General features: G+C 40.0%; 1 protein-coding gene across 2 annotated transcripts in view; it reads right to left on the reverse strand.

The window, feature by feature from the left end:
• LOC120861344 (anoctamin-6) overlaps nt 1-21,249 on the reverse strand; it is a 232,009-nt gene that overhangs the window by 30,843 nt on the left and 179,917 nt on the right. For both annotated transcript variants that reach the window (XM_040236992.1, XM_040236991.1), the window contains exons 10-13: nt 18,593-18,653; nt 10,234-10,376; nt 7,167-7,244; nt 778-1,003 (exon numbers count right to left, since the gene is read on the reverse strand). In XM_040236992.1, the coding sequence (XP_040092926.1) occupies nt 778-1,003; nt 7,167-7,244; nt 10,234-10,376; nt 18,593-18,653 (508 nt within the window). The remainder of the gene's footprint in view (nt 1-777; nt 1,004-7,166; nt 7,245-10,233; nt 10,377-18,592; nt 18,654-21,249) is intronic.

Genomic DNA, 21,249 nt, shown 5'->3' on the forward strand with positions numbered 1-21,249 from the left:
CAAATAGGCAAGAACTATCCTCTTTCAATGTAAGACAGAAAATTAATGTTGAACAGTATGCTAAATGATATTCTCCTGTCTTCCTGAACTGCAATAAGGTAGGTCTGTTGGAAAGGGAAACTCTGTTAGAAGCATTTGGGGGAAGACAAAATGGGTTGTCCTCGGAGTTTAGAATTGAAACCAGTCTTATCATTTTCAGAAGATGACCAAAGAACATCACATTTTGGAGAACGACCCAGCCGCAGGCAGTGTGTAGGAAGCACTTAACTCTGGCTACTAAGCAGCTGCCTGGGATACAAGCCAGAAAGAAGAAACATTTACAACAATCACCAGAGCTGATGAGAGTGGAGCTATATTATTATGAACAGCTTTGGGGGAAGACGCCTAACAATCTAACGGTTTGTCCTCTCGGCAGTGCGGGAGCAGATTTCCCACTGGCATCATGACCCTCTTCCACTTATTTGCAATAAAGAGACTATTTACTTTCAACAATAGGGTACATAATACAATGTAATTGAAAATATTATTCAGCACTGATCTGTTTACACAGAGCTTGGACATCATAATGACTGTCTTTGCTTTGTCCCTTTTACTAATGTAAACCTGGAGATAATTCATTTCTTGGCCAGGCTGGAGAAAATATGTTTACACTTGAAATTTTCTAAAAATTGTAACATACTGGAATTGGAATGCCTAAAATATACAGTCCCTGTTTTTACTTGGTTCTAAAAATGGCTTAGAAAAGACCCATGTTATAGATATACAGCAGGACCTTACCAAAGTTAGTAATCATGATTGCCACTTTCTCATATATAATGTTCAGAACCATGATGATGATAAAGCTGATGAGGGAAGCAGTGACGGACGTGGCCATCTGTGGAGTTACATACTTCTGGATTGGGTCTGTTCCATTAGAGATCTCGCGAAGGTTTACAGAAAATATAACGAACACGGAGAGCCTGTAGACAATGATCCCAATAACGGAAGCAATGATCAACAGGATCTGAAAACACAATACATTAACACAGCAGTGTGAGACTCATCAATAATCATACTTTTACACTTAAAGACCGGCCCCATGCTGAAATGGACAACGTGCATTGCAAAGTGATGTTAAATCTCACATGCCACAAGAGGGGTGAAAATCAGACATGTTAAATTTCAAAGAAAGCAGAGGAATAATACCAGTCAAAAGAACTGGCGCACCCACTAGCGGATGATGCTAACAGCAGGAGCCACCGTCAGCAGGGAAGGAGGGGTCTGTGGGAGCTCTGTACTTTCTGTGACTTTTTCTGTAAACCTGAAACAGCTCTAAAAGAGAAGCCCTAATAAAAAGAAATAGAGAGAATCTTTACAGTATCTTCAAAATGGAGTACCTGGTAGCATGTTCTGGTAGAAGAAAAAAAATCTGTGATTGCAGAACCAGTAAAAATATCCCTTCTAGGTATGGAATTACTTAGGTTATAAATGAGCGTTTTTTGCTTAGTTGTAGTCCATGGCAACCCACTCCAGTACTCTTGCCTGGAGAATCCCCATGAACAGAGGAGCCCGGTGGGCTGCAGTCCATGGGAGTCGCAAACAGCCAGACACTATGGAGCAACTAAGCAGAGCACAGCATAGTCCATGAAAGGGATATGTTTCCTTCCAACAGAGAACCTCTCACTGACTCGAGGGGGTGGGTGAGCAGGTGCTGGCTGCTGTCTTCATTCCCACAGCTGAGGAGACCCTGGGGAGAACCAGTAAAGCTGCAGAGGGGCCCCGAGGTCACTACCGGAAGCGGCAGCAGGCAGCTCTCTGCTGACAGACGCTTCACACGCGTTTTATACTTGGATCTTGAGATCTTAAACCAGCAGTTATTTATACCTGCACCTGCACAAGATTCATTTCCCTAATCTGCTGTAGGTTTGACTGCACAGACCCAGGATCTGTGCAGGTGTCAAACACAGCAGACACTTCCTCACTAGGTGGGTTTTCTCTGGCCTCTGAATGGGGCACGCTGAAGGTCCCATTTTTAAACTGCATTCCCTGTATCTACTTTCTCGGACACATTCCAGAAGCAGGCATTCAGGGTCTCTGATGGCCTGTGATGACTGCCATGATAGAGAAAGCTACCGTGAATGTGAATTACGGCCAAGCAAATGATGGCATGTTGTTTACAGTTACAGAGGGAAGCTGGCTTCTACCAGCCGGGGGGCAGTAGAGCCTGGCCGCACTCCAGAGTTCGAATCCCAGCTCCTCCACCTAGTGCAATTTACTTAGCCTTTGAGGCATTCAATTTCCTCACCCATATAATGGGGGGATAATAACAGCAACTAATCTATAGGATTATTGTGAGACTTCAATGAGTTACTACAGGTAAAAACAGAGCATTAAGCCCAGGCACACGAAAAGCACCGTCTACATTTTAGCTATGATTATGGTGCCCCAAAGAGTTAAAAAGATGTTTTCCTTACTTTTGAAGCCATCAGTTTGTGGGTGAAGCATTATACTTCCTCCTCTAATCTCTCTCATTATCTCCTTTTCTTCACAGTTAAGGCTTCACACTTGTGAAAGGAAATAATACTGTGTGTGTATGTGTGAAAATTAGTTAAGGCTGAGAGAAATGTACAACACATACAGGCCATTGAAATAGTTTTTTTTTTTTTTTAAGTCTGCTAGTAATTTTTAAAATTCAGTTATCATTAATAGTTGAGATTCTTTAAATGGTTACTGTTGCTTCAGCATCCACATATTTCTAAAAATCCTCACAACTGTCCTGTGAGGTAGGTAGTATTGTATTTCTTTTTACAGATGAGGAAATAGAGCCACAAACAGATGATGCAATATGACCCCAATTAAGCAACTAGTGAGAGAACTGAGATTCTCAGAGTCCAAGAAACAGGAAATTCTATATGGCACTGCCTCCTACATGGTTGAATTCTAATTCATTTCAGAACTTTTAGAAACCTGACATGTTTCCATTTTTCTTCAGAGCACTTAATGGGTTCAATACTTCTTAAAGAGACAGGGAAACTTTTCATCCTCCTTCCTCCAGTTTCTTACATTTCATTTTTTCTGATCATGACTTTAATGTATGTTTTTAAAGCAAATTGGAAAGTACCCTGGTTGTGGATACTGGACACTGGTTGCTTCTGCTGCCTGCGATCTGTTCCCTGTCTTAGAAGAGCACCTAGTTTTGTTTTAGGGTAAATAACCTCCTCTCTATTTTTATTCTAGTGGTTTGGGCTCTTCTGCCCACCCTCCCTGGACTCCACACGTAGATCCCAATTGTTTTGAGACAAGTGTCTCATCCTATTGGCTCAGCACCTGATTCCAGGATGGGCAAATAACCTACTAAGAGCCACCGAGATGTGAGGAGATAGTGCTAGTGCCTTCCTCTGTCAACAGGGGAAACTGCTAAGCAGACCTTTCTTGGCTTGGATGTGATGTGAGATCTGGAAAACTGCAGCCACTTTGTGCCCATGAGGGACGCCAAGAAGCACTATACTGGGACACCAATGGACACAGAGTGGTCAGAGCCTTGACATCATCTGGGCTACAATACCCTTGACTGAAGTCACACCTCAGACATGAGATTTTTCAGTTATAAGAACCAATAAATCTCACCCATTCCCATGTTTTGATTATTGTTTAAACCAACCAGAGATTGATCTTCTGTCACCTATAATTGAAAGACTCCAAATATCAAAATGAATAAAAGATAAAAATAGGAAAGAACGCATCTATATATAGGCATAATTCCTTCAGAACTATGTACTCTTTGCAAATAAAAATTATTTTACATATTAACTTTGTTCCTAAGCCCACCATAATCATAACATTTTCATAGATCATAAAATATTTTTGTGGACATACTTTTTCATGGCTGTCCAAAATTCTACTGTATGAAAGGTGGAAGGAGGACATTTTTGGCAGAGATTTTATATATGTATATATAATATTTATATATCAACACAAATATATGTATATAAAATGTCTGATTAAATCCATGCTGACTTTTATCATTTTGAAATACTTCCTGATTAAAAGTTTTTAAAAGCTGAATTAGTAGATTAAAGCACAAGAATATTTTTGACTTTTGATATGTACTGCCAAACTGCTTCCTAAGAAGGCTAGAGCAGTGTATAAATCCAGTAGTCTAGGTATGACAGTAGATGATCACTTGGCACTTCATCCTTAGAGTCTTATCATTTGAGAGGTGAAAAACTGTATTTCATTTTCATGTGCACTGATTTAATTACCACTGAGGTTTGACATCTGCCATTGTATTTTTTTCCTTTCTGAATGCATATTCCTCTCTGCATTCTTAACTCCCGAGATTTGTGGTGTTATCTTAGAAGTGCTCTGAAGTCTTTATGTACTGAAGGAACTAGCCCTTTGTCTTATTTGTTGACAAATATTTCCTCTGGATGTTCTGTTTAAATTTAGGATGCTTTTGATGCATAGAAACTGGATAATACTTTCCTCTGAAACTTCTTCCACATCTAGAAATTGTGTGTGTGTATGTATATATATGTGTATATATATATATGTATACATATATATATATATATATCAATATTTACTTCTAATTTTTTATGATGTAACTTTTTTAATGTTTCTTTTCTGGAATTTATCACAGAATGTGGTTTAGAGTATGATTTCAATCTGTCCTTTCTTTTTTTCTCAAATAGCTAACAACTGTTTCATTGCCATTTACTGCATAATCTTTATTGATCTCCCTGATTTGTAATGCCTTCCTTTTCATATGTTAAACTGTTGCTGAGCTCATATCTGGGCTTCAGGTCCTATTCTGTAGCCTGGATATCCTTAAGCTAATGTTGAGCCATGTGCTCAGTTGTGTCCGATTCTTTGTGACCCCATGGATGGTAGCTTGACAGGCTCCTCTGTTCATGGAATTTTTCAGGCAAGAATACTGGAATGGGTTGCCATTTTCTTCTCCAGGGGTTCTTCCCCACCCAGGGATTGAACCTGTGTCTCCTGTGCCTTTTGCATTGCAGGCAGATTCTTTATTGCTGAGCCAGCAGCTAAGTCTCTTGAGCTAATAAAACTCATTATGTTACTAATATGATTTTATTAATAATAAGCCCCCAAAAGATGGACAGAAACAGCAAGGACCTAACAGAAGCAGAAGAGATTGAGAAGAGGTAGCAAGAATACACAGATGAACTGTACAATGACCTGGATAACCATGACGGTGTGGTCACTCACCTAGAGCCAGACATCCTTGAATGTGAAGTCAAGTGGATCTTAGGAAGCATTACCAGCAACAAAGCTAGTGGAAGTGATGGGATTCCGTTTGAGCTATTTCAAATCCTAAAAGATGATGCTGTGAAAGTACTGCACTCAGTATGCCCGAAAATTTGGAAAACTCAGCAGTGGCCACAGGACTGGAAAAGGTCAATTTTCATTCCAATCCCAAAGAAAGGCAATGCCAAAGAATGTTCAAACTATTGCACAATTGCACCAATTTCACATGTTAGCAAGGAAATGCTCAAAATCCTTCAATCTAGGCTTTAGCAGTAAGTGAACCAAGAAATTCCAGATGTACAAGCTGAGTTTAGAAAAGGAAGAGGAACCAGAGAACAAACTGCCAACATCCACTGGATCATAGAAAAAGCAAGAGAATTCCAGAAAAACATCTACTTTTGCTTCACTGAGTAGGCTAAAGCCTTTGCCTATGTGGATCACAATAAACTGTGGAAAATTCTTAAAGAGATGGGAATACCAGACCACCTTACCTGTCTCCTGAGAAACCTATTTGCAGATCAAGAAGCAACAGTTAGATTTGGACATGGAACAATGGAATGATACAAAATTGGGAAAGGAGTACGTCAAGGCTATATATTGTCCTTTTACTTATTTAACTTATATGCAGAGTACATCACGCAAAATGCTGGGCTGGATGAATCACAAGCTGGAATCAGTACTGCCAGGAGAAAAAGCAACAGCCTCAGATATGCAGATGATACCCCTCTGATGGCAGAAAGCAAAGAAGAACTAAAGAGCCTCTTGATGAGGGTGAAAGAGGAGAGTGGAAGAGCTAGCTTAAAACTCAACATTCATAAAACTGAGATCATGGCATCTGGTCCCATCACTTCATGGCAAATACATGGGGAAATGTGGAAAGTGTGACAGATTTAATTTTCTTGGGCTCCAAAATCACTGTATACAGTGACTGCAGCCATGAAATTAAAAGACGCTCACTCCTTGGAAGAAAAGCTATGATAAACCTAGACAGCATATTTAAAAAGCAGAGACATCACACTGCCAGCGAAGGTCCATATAGTCACAGCTATAGTTTCTCCAGTAGTCATGTATGAATGTGAGAGGTGGACCATAAAGAAGGCTGAGGGCCATAAAACTGATGCTTTTGAACTGTGGTGCTAGAGAAGACTCTTGAGAGTCCCTTGGACTTCAAGGAGATCAAACCAGTCAATCCTAAAGGAAATCAACCCTGAATATTCATTGGAAGGACTGATACTGAAGCAGAATCTCCAATACTTTGGCCACCTGATGGGAAGAATTGACTCATTGGCAAAGATCCTAATACTGAGAAAGACCAAGGGTAGGAGAAGCGGGCGACAGAGGATGAGATAGTTGGATGGCATCACTGACTCAACGGACAGGAGTTTGAGCCACTCTGGGAGATAGTGAAGGACAGGGAGGCCTGGTGTGGTGCAGTCCATGGGGTCACAAAGAGTTGGACACAACTTAGTGACTGAAGAGCAACAATATGATTTTATTAATAATAAACACAAAATTGCTTTAAGTTCTGATATTTCACAAGCACTGTCTTTATCTAGAATCATTTAAGACTTCTTTTATGTCTTTCAGAAGTTTTTATTTTTCGATAGTTCCTATTATCTTTTTATTAAGGCTACTCTTGGAAAATTTTAGAATACTTCTCCCATCTGGTCTCTCTATTAGAAACTGGAAAACCTGAACCATGGATCTGATTTAAAGAATAGAGGTGAAAGAAAAAGCTGGAAGAGTCATGGGTAGCAGGAGTTACTGTGAAACCTTGAGAGCCACTCCATGTGGTGGCTTAATTGTTCTCTGGAATCAATCTTTTTTATGAGACTGCACAGTTTCCAGCTCGACTTTTCAGTTTTCTCAACATTTAAAATTAGATACTGAAAAAAAAACCTGTTGCAGATTCTTACCCAGAAAAAGACAGCACTGGCACAGAGGGTTACACGTATACACTTTCCCCAAGTGGTAAAGGGAACACGCTCTTCTTCCTAATTGAAAAAGAGAAAAAAGTCAATTAAGGATTTCTCCAACAAAATGATTTTTCTCCTAATTGGTTGCTGTATCCTAGGTTTAATTTTTTATATGTAACTGTTCCCAGAAATTTATTCATAATAACACAAGAGAGAAAAATCCCAATTGCCCATCATCAATCTATTCAAAGAATAAACAAATTGTAGTATATGTATATAATGATAAATTACTTACCAAAAGGAGAACTATGAATACACCAAACAGTTTGGGTGAATCTCACAAGGATTGTGATAATTAAAAGAAACTAGACACAGAAGACTACATCCGAGTCATTTTTATTTATATAAAAATCACAGAAAAAAAACAAGGCTACAGGAAAAATCACTTAGCTATAAGAAAAAAATGATCAGTGCTTGTCAAGGTGAGGATTTCGGAGAGGATCTAGAATCCAAAATGATTAATATACAAGGGGACAGACACTTGGCATAAAAGAATTGTTCTGTGTTTATGTTTGTGGTGGTGGTTACCTTCCTGTATATATATATATACACACACACATATGTTTCAAAATCGATATTGTACATTTAAAGTTGATAAACACACATACAAACACATACACACACACACAGAGTTTAAAGATAAAATCATTAACTTATCCCAGCCTCTATACAAAATTAACATTTGACTTCCAGGAAAAATGCATTCTTGGGTGCTCTTAAAAAACACACGGTCTCAAAAGCCTAGGCTTAATTTTTTTTAAAAAAATTAGTTTTTAGACTCAGCCTCCTTATTCAAAATTGCACGCCTTTTTTTTTTTTTTTTTGGTTAACAATTTCAAACATATACGCAACAAAACCAGTGCAGTGTTTGTTTTACTAACAGTTTCTGAAAAGGCAAGTGTGAATAACATACTGTTTATCTGCTATGATTTGAGCTCAACAGTCTGGGTATCTGACAGCACTATTTCTGAGCTTGTCTCAGATTTCAGAAGTCCTGCAGTGATAGCAAAGAGCCTGTGCAGGACAGAAAGTTTCGCAGATATCTTCGAGTACCAGGTATCCATTGTAAGTTTCCTGACTGAACTTTTGTATTAATAAAGTGTAACTCTCGAGTTTTTAGCATTTCTATTTTATAGTTTATATGAATATATTGAGATTTTTTTGAGAGGCCCAACCAACCATGTGATCATAGCTGCAGACCTATACATGGCATTTCCTTTGTTCCAGGTGTTATTCCAAGTAGGTTCTATTCATTAACTCCATCAGCTTACCACAATCATATGAGGAAACAACTCTCGGATTTCTATTTTACAGCTGGCCAAACTATGGCACAGAGAAGTTAACAAATTTCCAGTATCACTCAGCTAGTAAGTCGTTGTGTTTGGATATGAATTCCATACGTTTTATTCCCAGGGCCTTCCATAACACTGCTGGCCTCTCTATACAATGGAGGATGTGTTTGCAATAAAAGCAAAGTGAGGAATAAGAAGGAAAAAAATGAACCTTCATCTTCAATTTTTTACCAAGCAATGCTACAATGGAAATTTAACTTATTAGCTGGCAATTTTAAATTTAAAATGGGTAGGTTTAAATTTCCAAAATATCTTTTCCTCAGTATTTTTCATATGTTGCCAATAACATAGGCATTTGTTTTTCAGTACTCAAAAACATTAAGCACATCTGCTTTTGTCTAAGTTTCAGCCTTCTTTTCTGAATGTACAATCTTTCACAAACACATGCTTTGACCCCCATCTTTCACTGTAAACAAGAGAACTATTCATAATGGAAATTATTTGGAGCCTGTTACATTATAAAAGACAACTGTCACCTTCTGTTGGGTAACTGAACCTAATTTTTTTTCCATTTATAAAATAAGGAGGTTGAACTGCTCTCTCCAGACCCTTTTAGTGCCAACATTCTGTAAATCTGCGACTCAATTTATAAAATCTATAGCTGGAGCCATTTTCAGATGCTCTTGGTAAAAAGCATTTTCTTTCCAAGATTTAGTCGTATTCAAAACCTACTGTCCTTATACTGATGACTGCAAATACAATCAGCTCTAAATTTTCTATGTTGATGGAAAGAAGCAATAATGCAAATGATTTTAAAAATTCATCTTTCACTGACTTTGAAATGTCTATACAAAGAGATAGAGAGTTTTATTTTTAAATTCTGAAGCAACAATAAAAGCAGCATATTTACCTGTCTAGTTATAAAAATGCTTAAGATGGGGCCTGAATACAGCAGGATCTCAACAAATGTTTCCCCTTTTATCCACTCTCGATTTTAGGATAACAGTCACACTACTCTGTGCACATTCCAGCCAGAAGGGGGAGCAGTGGCTGAGGCTTAGCTCAAGACAGCTAGTCTATGACGAAAAGTGAGCTGTAGGGACTTCCCTGGCAGTCCAGTGGTTAAGACTTTGCCTTCCAATACAGGCTGTGTGGGTTCAATCCCTGGTCAAGGAGCAAAGATCCTACATGCTTTGTGGCTAAAAAGCGAAAACATGAAATAGAAGCAATATTGTATCAAATTCAATAAAGGCTCAAAAAAAAAAAAAAAAAAAAGAGAGAGAGGCTGTAATAATGAAGGTACATGTGAGAAGTTGAGAATCACCTATGAAAATCAATGTGTCTTTCCCTCTATGTCACTTTTCTTTTTTTACTGGTATGAAAAGATACAAATCAATACATCTTTTTACATTTCTTTCAGAGTTTATATATTTTTCATTTTACTGTTATTAAAAAAGAAAGGACCACAGTTGTCTCCTGTGTCCACAATTCTAAACAGTGCTCCTTCACTTTGGCTATACATTAAAAATCACCAAAGAAGCTTTAAAAATAATTTGTGCCAGAATGTACCCTATTCCACTGAGTACCATGAATGTGCACAGACAGAAGCTGGGCATCAACATTTTATAAGCTCCTCGGTGATTCCAGTGTGCAACCAAGTTTGAGAACCCCAGCAATACACAGACTGAATTGCATGTAGACGACATCCTATTTACCTGAGTGATCTCATTTATCACCACATGAGTACACCGTGCCTCGTATTCTGGTCGGGCTTGCTCTTCCTGCTGTAACTCAACAGTGTCCCATTCGTACTCAAGTTCTGCCTGGCGCCGCTTCCAAAACTCCAAAAACAAGGTTACTAACAAAGAGAAAGAAAAGCGTCATGCGGATCTTCAAGGATCAGTGATGCTTCAGAAATCTGTACTGAATATTATTAATTACTCACAACACTTTTGTACATGGTCAATAAAATCCAATTTTAATTATAGATGACACTAATACTTTAAAAAGTGAGCTAATGTTTATTTTTTAAGGAAAATGATAATTTATCCAACTTGTGAAACCAGGCTATATCATGGGAAGGGTAGTCGTGTGATGGTCAGAAGGAATGTGATCCTGTCTACCACTAAAGCATCTGCTACTAGCACATTACTGACAATAAAAAACACAGGCAACTATAATAATTCAAAGCTGTCCATGGTGCATCTTTTAGTTTGCTTCCCCTTGCATCCTTCTCCCTCATTCCCTCCAAAGGCCCTGGGGGATGAGAATGCTTTAGTGGTCCCCAAATCTTTATTTTCTACTTTCCAAGTCGCCCCAATTAAAATAATATTCTTAAATATGGAAATATATTTTTCACATTTGTATAAAGTATGAGTAAAATAATTTTAAGAAATCTTTATTATTTTTCAAGACTTGCCACTTCAAATACTAGACAGAAACAACACTAAGTGTTCATTGAAAATATGGTTTCAGGGTAAATCCCCTAGGCACTTCTTCCAATCAGATTGTTACCCATTAGCCCTTTCTACACAGAAATTCTGGAATAACCGGTTACATCCACAAATATTTCTGAGTCTTTACTGAGTACTGAGAATAAAGAGAAAAAAAGATATGGTCTCTGCTTCAAGGAACTTCTAAGTATATAGGAATCACAGTGAAGTGTTACTTACAGCAGACTTTTAAGAGGGCTGTGATCTAGGTAAGTGCTGGGTGGTCTGGGCACACAGAGTCACAATGTGTTGATAACAAGGCTGTCCCGGAGAAGAGGGCCTCTGGGGTGAGTTCTGAGGTGCCATAGAGCTGATCAGGTGAAGGTAGAATGTTAAGGCCATGTCCCCCAGGGAGCTGTCTATGCAAAGGCAAGATGCTAAAGAGACACATGGAGAACTACTTTCCAGGAAGTTCAAATAGTCTGGAACTGAGCCCAGAGTGTGGTGAGATGGGTGGGGCCACAGGTGCACAGATGGCAGGGGAATATCACAAAGGACTCTGTGTGCCTTAAAGGTGGAGGGGACATCAAAGGCAGTCAAGAAGGAGTAGAGGCAGCTAGACCCAAGGGCAGGTCCAGGATGCTTCAGCTAGGAGTTGCGAGAAGATGGCATTTTAGCAGGTAGACAGATTGGACGCAGGTGTGATGAAAGAGGAAGATCAGGGATGCTTGCCAGGTTTCTGGCTTTGGCAGTGTCATTCCCTGAAATAAGAAGGGCAGGAAAAGGAGCAAGTCTGAGAGAGAAGACAACTGATTCGGTTCTGATCAGCTGCCTGTGGGCCCCAGGAGAGATGTCTGGTAGGTAGATAAAAGTCTAGAACTCAGGAGAAAGACCCAGACTGAGCAGAGAATTTGTCCTGTTTGCAGCGGTAACTGGGGCAAGAGTGGATGAGCTCTTCATGGACTGTGGAGGGGCAGTTCTCACCCTGGCTGCATGAGAAGCACTGAGGGCTCTTAAAATGTTTTCAGCCTGGGCACCACTCTTAAGGTGCTGATTTCATCGGTCTGGCATTGTTGTCTTTGGAAAGCTCAACAGGGCAGTCAGGGTTAAGAATCAGCTTGCAGAGAACAGGGAGCCTTTGGGTAGAGGGCAAACAGAGGCTGTCTTGAAATTCTGAAGACCCTGCCACGGGCAGCTGGACATGCGGGGAAAACCTCAAGATGCGCCATGAGGAAGGTGAAAGCAATGCTTCCCAATGGCGAGGACAGCGGAAATGCTCAAAATACCCACCTCTCGGCAGTGTTTGTTCTGACTTCACTGATGTTCCAACAACAGTGAGTGAGAGTAGAGATAACCTGGACACTGGAATCAAGTCTGAATTCTGGTTGTGACAATCACTAGATGTCTGACTACTGGTTACAATGCTTCCACAGCCTGAGACCCTGCTTCCCTCTATGGAAAAGGGGGGAAATAGGAACCAGCTTACAGGCTGTACTGAGCTAAATGACCTCACATTTATAAAGACCCTCATGACCCTCTGAGGTAACTGCTATTACCATCCCCATTTTGGACATCAGGAAACAGAGGCACAGAAAACTTCAAATACTTGCCTGAGATAAGGAGTCAGCTATCGAAGCAAGGCAAGCCCTTCTTACAACTAAGCCTAACTGCCCAAGCTGCCTGCTCCATAACCCACCTCCCGCTGGCTCTGTTCCAGCACCCACTCTGCTGAGACGTCATCACTGCTTGCCTGCCCAGTGTCTGATTCTCCTCCTCCAGGACATAAAGCTAGTAACTGCCCTCTGTCCCAACACTGCCTCTGTGGGTACACTAACCCTCATGATGCCACTGCTGTGATTACCTGATGTTCACAAGCATATATGGGTGGCAGCCTGGCTTTTTGCCACGGATGCTGCTGTCAAAGGAGGCAAAGAGCACAAAGTTAGTAGGGGAGGCCACTAGTCATCCCCTATGTGGTTGGGAAGCTAGAAAGATTTCAACCAGTCCCCAGAGTGGCTCCTGCTTTCAGGGCAGGTCCTTCTCCTTCTACATATCCTTCCCAGAATGAAAGAGTTTGTCCCTCATTTATGGGTAAGACAGCACTTGTGACTCCTTGACCAGAACCTTTAAAAACAGACCACTTTGCTGGAACGGAAGCATGGTACCACAGCTCAGCTACTCTACAGCCTCATCTGGCTCAGACCAGTCAGTGCAAGGGATCCACAGTGGTGAGGGTTCCGTACAGAGAGTGATGCCTCCACCACTGAGAACCTGCCCAGCCAATTGCACTCTTCCCCCATTTGGGGGAAATGAAGTATCCATGGGATGAAAGCCTTGAGGGACTAAGCTGTGACTGACTGGTCCTGCTCCCCATCTGACCCTTGCTCGCCTCACACGCAGATACTCCAAAGAGATCCCAGCTTTGGGGAATGAGCCAGCTCTCCTCAGGCTGCACATGAAGCAGAACCACCACCCACTTACTAAAGACCCCTGGGCTCATACCACCACACACTTTATCTAACAGAAGACCCCTACTTTTTAATTTGAGAATTCTATTGCCAACACTGCATTACACCTTCTGCCCATGACATTCTTTCCACTCTGTCTTCCCCTCTGCAGCTATGAAATCCGTCCAGAGCTAGTGCACACTCTGCAAAAAAGGCACACACTTTATTCCCTACTCTGATCTCCACTTGTGCATGTCATAATGGATAGCACTCACACATCCTGACCTTTGTTTGCTGCTGCATTTATCATTTACGATGTCCGTGAGGACAGGGATTTGGTTTTGTCCATGGCTGAAACACTAGCAAACAGCAGGCACTGGCTAAGTATTAGCTAAATGAATGTACCGTGGGAAGTCATTCCAAAAACTGGAGGACGGCCACTGCCTGGTTCAGCTGAAGGATGTAATCGTCTACTTGGCGGGCCAAGCTCGCTCCAGCTGCTCCCTGCTATGCCTGACCTTCCACTGTCTACCACTCTCTGCTCTGCCCATTTTGAGGGCCTGGAGGAGCTAAGAGGAAGATGCAACTGTTGATGGGTGAGGTTGTGGTGGCTCCGGCCCTTTGAGTGCCGGGAGTTATTCAGGAGAGAGAGACTGAGAGAATACCACATGTACCATCCTGTCCCAAGGTTCCCTTGACCAGGACCACTCACCAGGGGACATGCTGGCCCTTTCCAACCTCAAGAAAGGGACTGTGGGTGGGTGAGAAGATGGTATCTTTCCTTTAATAGCCTCTTTATAAGACTAGCCTGGAAAAAGCTCTCCAAAGCCACTCTGGATACTTTCCCTGTGTTTATGGAATCTCTCTAAATTTTGTCACTTTAATTGAAATATGAGAAATACAGCTATTTTTGAAATTTTTATTGATTTTCAATGAAGAAAATTCTTATTTTCTTCTTCTGCTAAGAAAATTACTTTTCACTTCATTTGAAAGAGCAGCTTACTTTCACGAATTTATATCTTCAAATATAACTATTTGAAAAACATTTGAGATGCAGGACATGAAAGTCCTACTGTGTTTTGGCATCTACAAGTAGGTGGATGAAATGAATAGGGCTGATCTTGTGAGGCTGGGCTTTCTTACTCCTGATCCAGAAAGAAGGGCCCATATCCACATAGGTGAGGCAGGATCAAGATTGTAGAACCATTATTTTCTAGCCCATTTCTCAGATCCCCAGATAAGATAGTGCAATTATATCAAATAAATGTTTCTGCATCCTTTTAAAAGTCTGTTACAACTTTATTACTATTCCCTGCATCCTGTCACTGATTTAAGGGCTGACGACAACCAAAGTACCTACAGAGCTCTTGTTCTGTGATTGTCACTTTTTGTCTTTGGGGCCTCTAGTAATTTGCTGCATCTGCCTGAGTGTCATTTTCCTCATCTTTAGAATGGGAGCATAACAGCCATTCATTGGCTCAGTAACAATCTAGCAACAGTATTAGCAGGAGATGAGTTATGAAAATAAAACTTCTCTTCTCACAAAAAGCAAGAGAAGCAATTTAATCAGTTGCTATAAGGAAAGGACAGTGGGTACCCTTCCCCTTCCTTCCTGAACTTGAACATAAAATGGATGCTTTTACCAAATCCCAAAGTTGACGCATTCTGAGAGGGAAGTGGTAGGACTGCTGTGCACGCCAGAAATGGCCTGATGAAAAATAATGAGTGGGTAGCAAATCCTTGAAACCCTGGAGGGCTGCAGGAATGGGTGGGAGTTTCTTAGTTCCTCGTTTCATACAGCCAAGTACTCAGCAGGGCCCATGACAGAGTCCATAGCCCAGCACAGCCACTCAGTGCTTGGAGCGTCCTGGGCCACGTGGCTGCTTGCTCACAGTGCTGCATGTCCCAGGGTGACAGCACGGGGACCTGGGGTGACTGCACGATGCCAGACACGGACTTCCTGTTCTGTATCTTTTGTACTCTCTCTCCCTGCAATAAAACAACTGGTTGGACTCCAGAGGGGAACACGGCACTCACATTCTCTAGCAAACCATGTACCAGGCAGCTCTAGCTGACTGAGAGACACAGAATGAGAAAACGAACACAGAACATGAAACATGGAATACGTTCCATATGAACATAGAATGAACACAGAATAAGAAAAGAGAGAAGGCTGCCTGGGACCATGGGAACCACAACCAGCTGGTCCTCTTAATCAGGACATTATACAGCAAAAGAAAATATCCATCTGACGGAAGATTCCAATACACAGTGTAGGTGGTTGTATCCAGCAATGTCTAAGGACAAGGCACACTCTGTAGCTGGGATCGTTCTAGTTGCTTTAACAGCTTGCTGCTAAAGGCCTGGCGGGTTTTATTGGATCTTGAAACTATTCAGACTTCTGTAATCACTCAGAAAGGCAGATGAGTTTGCTTAGCCTAGATTCCTACTTCCTAACTGAAAGACTACAAGGCTGAAGATACATCTCTCGGGATAAATAACAAGGTCATACTGTATTGTACAGGGAACTATATTCAATATACTGTGATAAACCATACTGGGAAAAATATGAAAAATTCCTGTATAATTGAAAAACTGTGCTGTACAGCAGAAATTAACACAATGTGGTTAATCAACTATATTTGAATAAATTTTAAAAATCATGATTCTAAAAAAAATCACATCTCTCAGACTCTCCTGCAGCTAGGATTCCAGATGTGGTTTTTAATGTGTGTCACTGACATCAGAAATGCAGCTGAATGCAGACAGAGCTGGTTATAGGAGTTGCATCATTTTGCTAGTGTGGATGCAGCCACAGAAGCAGAGACCTGAAATGAACAGTTGTAATAGTCATTTTCTGATCTCCAAGTGCAGCTAGTTAGGGTGACGGCTTCCTGAAATCCCCCTTCTTACGAGCTAGGTTTCTGAGTTTTTCTAGAAATCACTAGGCCCACCCTAGAACTCAAAGGTGAAAATTAAAAATGGCAGTCATGCAGCCAAGAGGTTGGTGGGGAGAAGAGAGGTAGGTAAGAAACGACAAGGGATAGAGAGGGGAGAAGGCTTTCAGAACCTCTACTTCCACGGGGAGTAGTTGGTGTTTAGCGCTCTAGGAGTCAGTAGGAGCAGATGGACTGGCTTGGCCTAAAAGGGGGGATATTTTTCAAAGAAGTACATGATTTATGCTAAATTTATTATACAAGGTTTTCTACTGTCAACTTTTATAGTTTCCAGGGAGAAGAAAAATACTCTGCAACATACATCTGGGCACAAGAGATGGTACAGGAATATGATGATGGTGATATGAAAAACTTCAGTTTTGCAATTGCAGGCTTTCTGTAATAAGGTTCCCAGCAGTACTTCTCATCAGGCAGAGGTAACAAGAAAAGCAATAAGGCATTTAAAATAAAAACTTCATCATACACACACATATCCTTAAAGATACACATATGGTGCCATGAGCAGGGCTGAAATGTTTTCTGCATTCTAAAATCTGATGAAATAAAATCAGCAGCTCAATATGCCTGTCACTTCTATAAACATGGTGTAGTTTAATGATCACAGAAAGCAGAACTGGTTAGGAAATTTGAAGCTTTTCTTTCATGTCAAAGTTAGTAATTTTTGCTTCATTTAAGAAGTCTCTTTTAATTAGGGCTATCAGCTCTATTAACATACGGAGTTCAATAGATGTGTTTGAATTTTATAGATTATGAATTAGTGTTGAGACTGAGGTTTGGGCAATTTAGTTAAAACTGCCCCTGCCCACATGTTCAGCACTCACCCTCTTACCAAGATGAAAAAAATGAAAGGTGTATTTCACAGGGAAGGAGTACAGAGAATCTTAATATATGAACTTGATCTTTATTCTTCCATGTGGCAAATATTAGCTACTGTTTGGTCTCCAGCCAAAACATGCTAAATGTCTGAATGACAATGTGACTTATTAGATACATTTGGCTATCTTACAGTTTATTCTATGCAGGAGTGGCAACTAACATCTCTTAAAAGTGTCCAAAGTAATTGGCCTGTCTGTTTTGTGATTCATTTGGGGACCCTTCATAGGCACAACCACTGCAAAAGAGAAATACCGCCAGGGACACCTATAAACAATGGTATCTGTATGTAAGTAGCATGTGTTGACAGGCTGTCTTCTCCAAAATAAGAAACTTGGTTCTGTTTCCTCCCCCACCTATCTACATCCTGAACTGTTTTACCCCAGACTCACACAATGAAACTGGAAATGCATTTATCTTCGAAAATGAACATTTTTTTTTCTCCTATGGTAGAACATTTACATCAATTAAACATGTCAAAGTCTGTATAAAATGATAATTGCCTCATTACATTAATGATGCTATTGAAGATAAATAATATCTAGTGTTAAAGCTTCTATATACAAATTATATTCTTAAGGATCACATCTGTCCTATTTATTAAACAGAATGTTATTATGAAAAGAGTAACAGCATGTATTTATTAACTAGTCACTCATACAGAAGTATATAAACAAGAAAGCTTACCTGGAATCCCCATGTTGCTGCTTTTCCTGAACCCCAACCTCATGAAAATTAGGTTGGATCACAGCTAGGGGTGCTAATACAACAATAGCTGCCAGTGACCCATGCCTCCCTGTATTCTCTAAGCCCTTGAGCTGTCCTCCCATCTCTTCACAGTGTTGTTGGGTTGACCATGACATGCTTTGGCTGATGGAACATTTGCAAACTAGATGCACATGTAGGCTCAACAAATGCCTGATGTGTACTTTTCCTTTCCTGCGTCTCTTTGGAACCCTGAACTGCCATGTGAAGAATGCTGGTCCAGCTCCTGGAGGTTGAGAAAAAATGCACACCAGGACGAGGTGGCCCAGTTGAGCCCCGTACACCAACCCTGGTGGCGAATTTCCCACCTGACATGGAGAACCATGAGAAACAATACATGTGGGTTTTAAGCCACTACATCTTGAGGTATTTTTATATGCAGTAATTGATACAATGGCCTTAAGAGTGATAAATGTGGCATTCCAGGCGAGCTGAAGCTTGGGCAATCCAAGAGACTAAAAGTGGGTTGTTTTGATAGTCTCTCTATATAAAACCATATAAAGATATAAAGTTCAGTACTTATGTGATTTTAGGGTTTTTGTTTGTTTGATTTCAGTTAAGAGGCAAAAGGAAACTGAAAAAAATATATATATAACTTACCCCACACCCCCATAAATACTGCAAAGACTAGGGTTCCAAAACTGTCAAAGATGCACAATTTCTGTAAAATACAATAATGACATTTATGAATTATGTTCTTCACCTACTAGAATTCATCAAATATGCGCTGCTTGGTATATCTTACAGTCTGGAAATTTCTTTTAAATCTGTTGCCGAGTTTGACAATCACCATATCTACTACTTACTTACAGACGAGATTTCTCATTCTCCTGAAAGCACACAGCTTTTACCAGACTACATTTTCCAAAGGAATCTTTCTGTGTCTTGATAAAGAAATAAGCACAGCTGCTAAGATTCCATTTTGTTGAAAGCCTCCAACATACTTTTGAATAACAGCTTCTTTTTATGGACGATCATAGTGAATTCGAGGAAACAGAACGGCCCTAAGAGGACAATGAACTCCAAACAACTTTGAGATTTATGATTTGCATCTTATTATCCCACCCTGGTCAGGGGGCAAGTTCCTGAATTCCTGGTTTTCTTAAGAGAAGCACAAAGCTGGGGTTTACTGCCTCCAGAGCTTGTTTTCCTCAAATTCAGTGATGACTTTTCTATCATGGCTGACAGAAGCTTTCATCAGGATAAAGATGCAAAAGTGCTTTTGCTGACATTACAAAGGGTACAGTGATCATGAATGAATACACTACATACTCTATTTACTAGCTTACTAACTTTCAAATTTTTGCTAATTGTCTCCCTCTATTAATTCCTGAAAAATTTTCCAATTAGCTACCAATTTTTCATCAGTGAGCATTTTTATATCTCCTAAAAAGGTCTATAAAATTAGTAGAAAAAATGGCAAACACAATATCAACTTTATGAAAGATCTTATGAAAAGTAAAGAAGACATGCTAGAAAAGGAAGCTATAGGCTAAAAACAAATAAAAAGCAAACTCTTCAGTGCTAAAGAAAATTCAAAGCTGCTTCTAAGTAAAAAACTTGATTTTTTAAAAGTTCTTTCTGGGTTGCCCTTATACTGATGCAAAATGAACAACTTCCATCTAAATAAAATATAAGTTAAGGTTATTTTTGTAAAATAATATCCACCTACCCATCTTCTTATATATCCTTTTCTAAATCATGTAGATGACCTTCAATCACACATACATTTCCTGAGCAGAAAGAATAGTCCTAAACTGTCATTCAATTATTCCTCTCAAAAATCCAGCTCAAGGAAGACAGAATTAACAAATGAGTGATCAATCTGGGGAACAGTGCTCCCTACCTACTCTAGTCCTGGGATTACACAGAATACAGATTTCAAATCTTTTAGCTTTGACTCTCTTGAACCATCTTTTCCAAGCTCTCTTTTAATGTCATGTCTTATCCTTTATTGAAAAATTATTATAGGAAAAGTCCCATGAAATACGGTTCTGCATGTTATAATGTTATTATTGAAGATTCTGTCCAGTGTCACTTCTCTTCTAGGAATCAGTGCAAACCTCTCTCTATGTGATACCTCCCTATTTGCCCTGATGCCTCTATCCTCCTACTCCAGAAAAAGAAAATCCTATTATGCTGAGAAAAAGCCACTGGAAACACATCTGTCAATACCAGAGGAGTGGGAGGGAAAGGAACAGCAAGAAAAGGCAGGTGTGTACTGCTAAGGCCAAGCTCACCGCAGCTGCTGAGCTCAAAACATCTTGCAAAGTAAGATGTGCCTTGCACTCCTATGAGAGACAGTTAGGTGGCTTGGAGGAAATTACCATTTTTGCCATATGGGTAAGAATCGAGGAACTGAAAGTATAAGATGGTTGGCCTCTCTGCTCTACATGCCCCAGAAACAACATGGAAGCAGGAAGTAAGGGGGAAAATAAGCAAAGCGTTTTCTTGGTAAGAAGCTTAACTTAGCTTGCTTGGCAGGATGGCAGAGAGGGAAAGCTGGCTGTGCTAACAGTGGCCCCAAGTCAGCACACTGCGTTAGTCATGTGGAGCAGGAAGGCAGAGAGAGCTGCACATGCAGGCATGATGATTTTAAGTGGAGGAGAGAAATCTAGAAAAGTTAGAATCTAGAAAAGTGACAATTTGCTATGCTTTCTTCCTGCAAAGGAACAAAATCAAAAGTATGTAACAATGCATTTCAAAGACCTAAACATTATAACTTAACCATATTTCCTCTTTATCTTGTCAGCTAAAAAGCTAAGAACTTTATTTAATGCTCAGTCACAAAACCAGTATCAATCCTGATTATTTCCATAACTGTTACTTCATTTCCTTGATCCTGATTATCTATTTCTAATTTATTAATAATTCTGGCATACATATCAACTAGTGAATATTCCATCACTTTCCAAAAGGAAAGAAATGACTATAAAATGTATAAATGAAGAAATGACTGAATTAACCAACAAACAGGAAAGGTGCTTCTCTTTTTTCCTTTTTTATGTTATTTTTCATTTCATTCTTTTATATTCTTTTATACACTTCCCTCCCTTTATAAATCACTCTGAAAAGACTCAAAGCATTTTTTTTTTTTTGAAACTGGAAGAGAATGATTCACTTTTTTTCCCCCAAAACATGACAGTGTAGAAATTTCTTAAGGAAAATGGAATTTCCATTTGTATTCTGTGGAGTACAGTTTGCCTCTGGTATTATCCTTCACACTTGCCTTAAATCCTGTGGCCTGGGGATATACA

This window comes from Oryx dammah, unplaced genomic scaffold, assembly GCF_014754425.2.
Source record: "Oryx dammah isolate SB20612 unplaced genomic scaffold, SCBI_Odam_1.1 HiC_scaffold_11232, whole genome shotgun sequence".
NCBI classification, from domain to species: Eukaryota; Metazoa; Chordata; class Mammalia; order Artiodactyla; family Bovidae; genus Oryx; species Oryx dammah.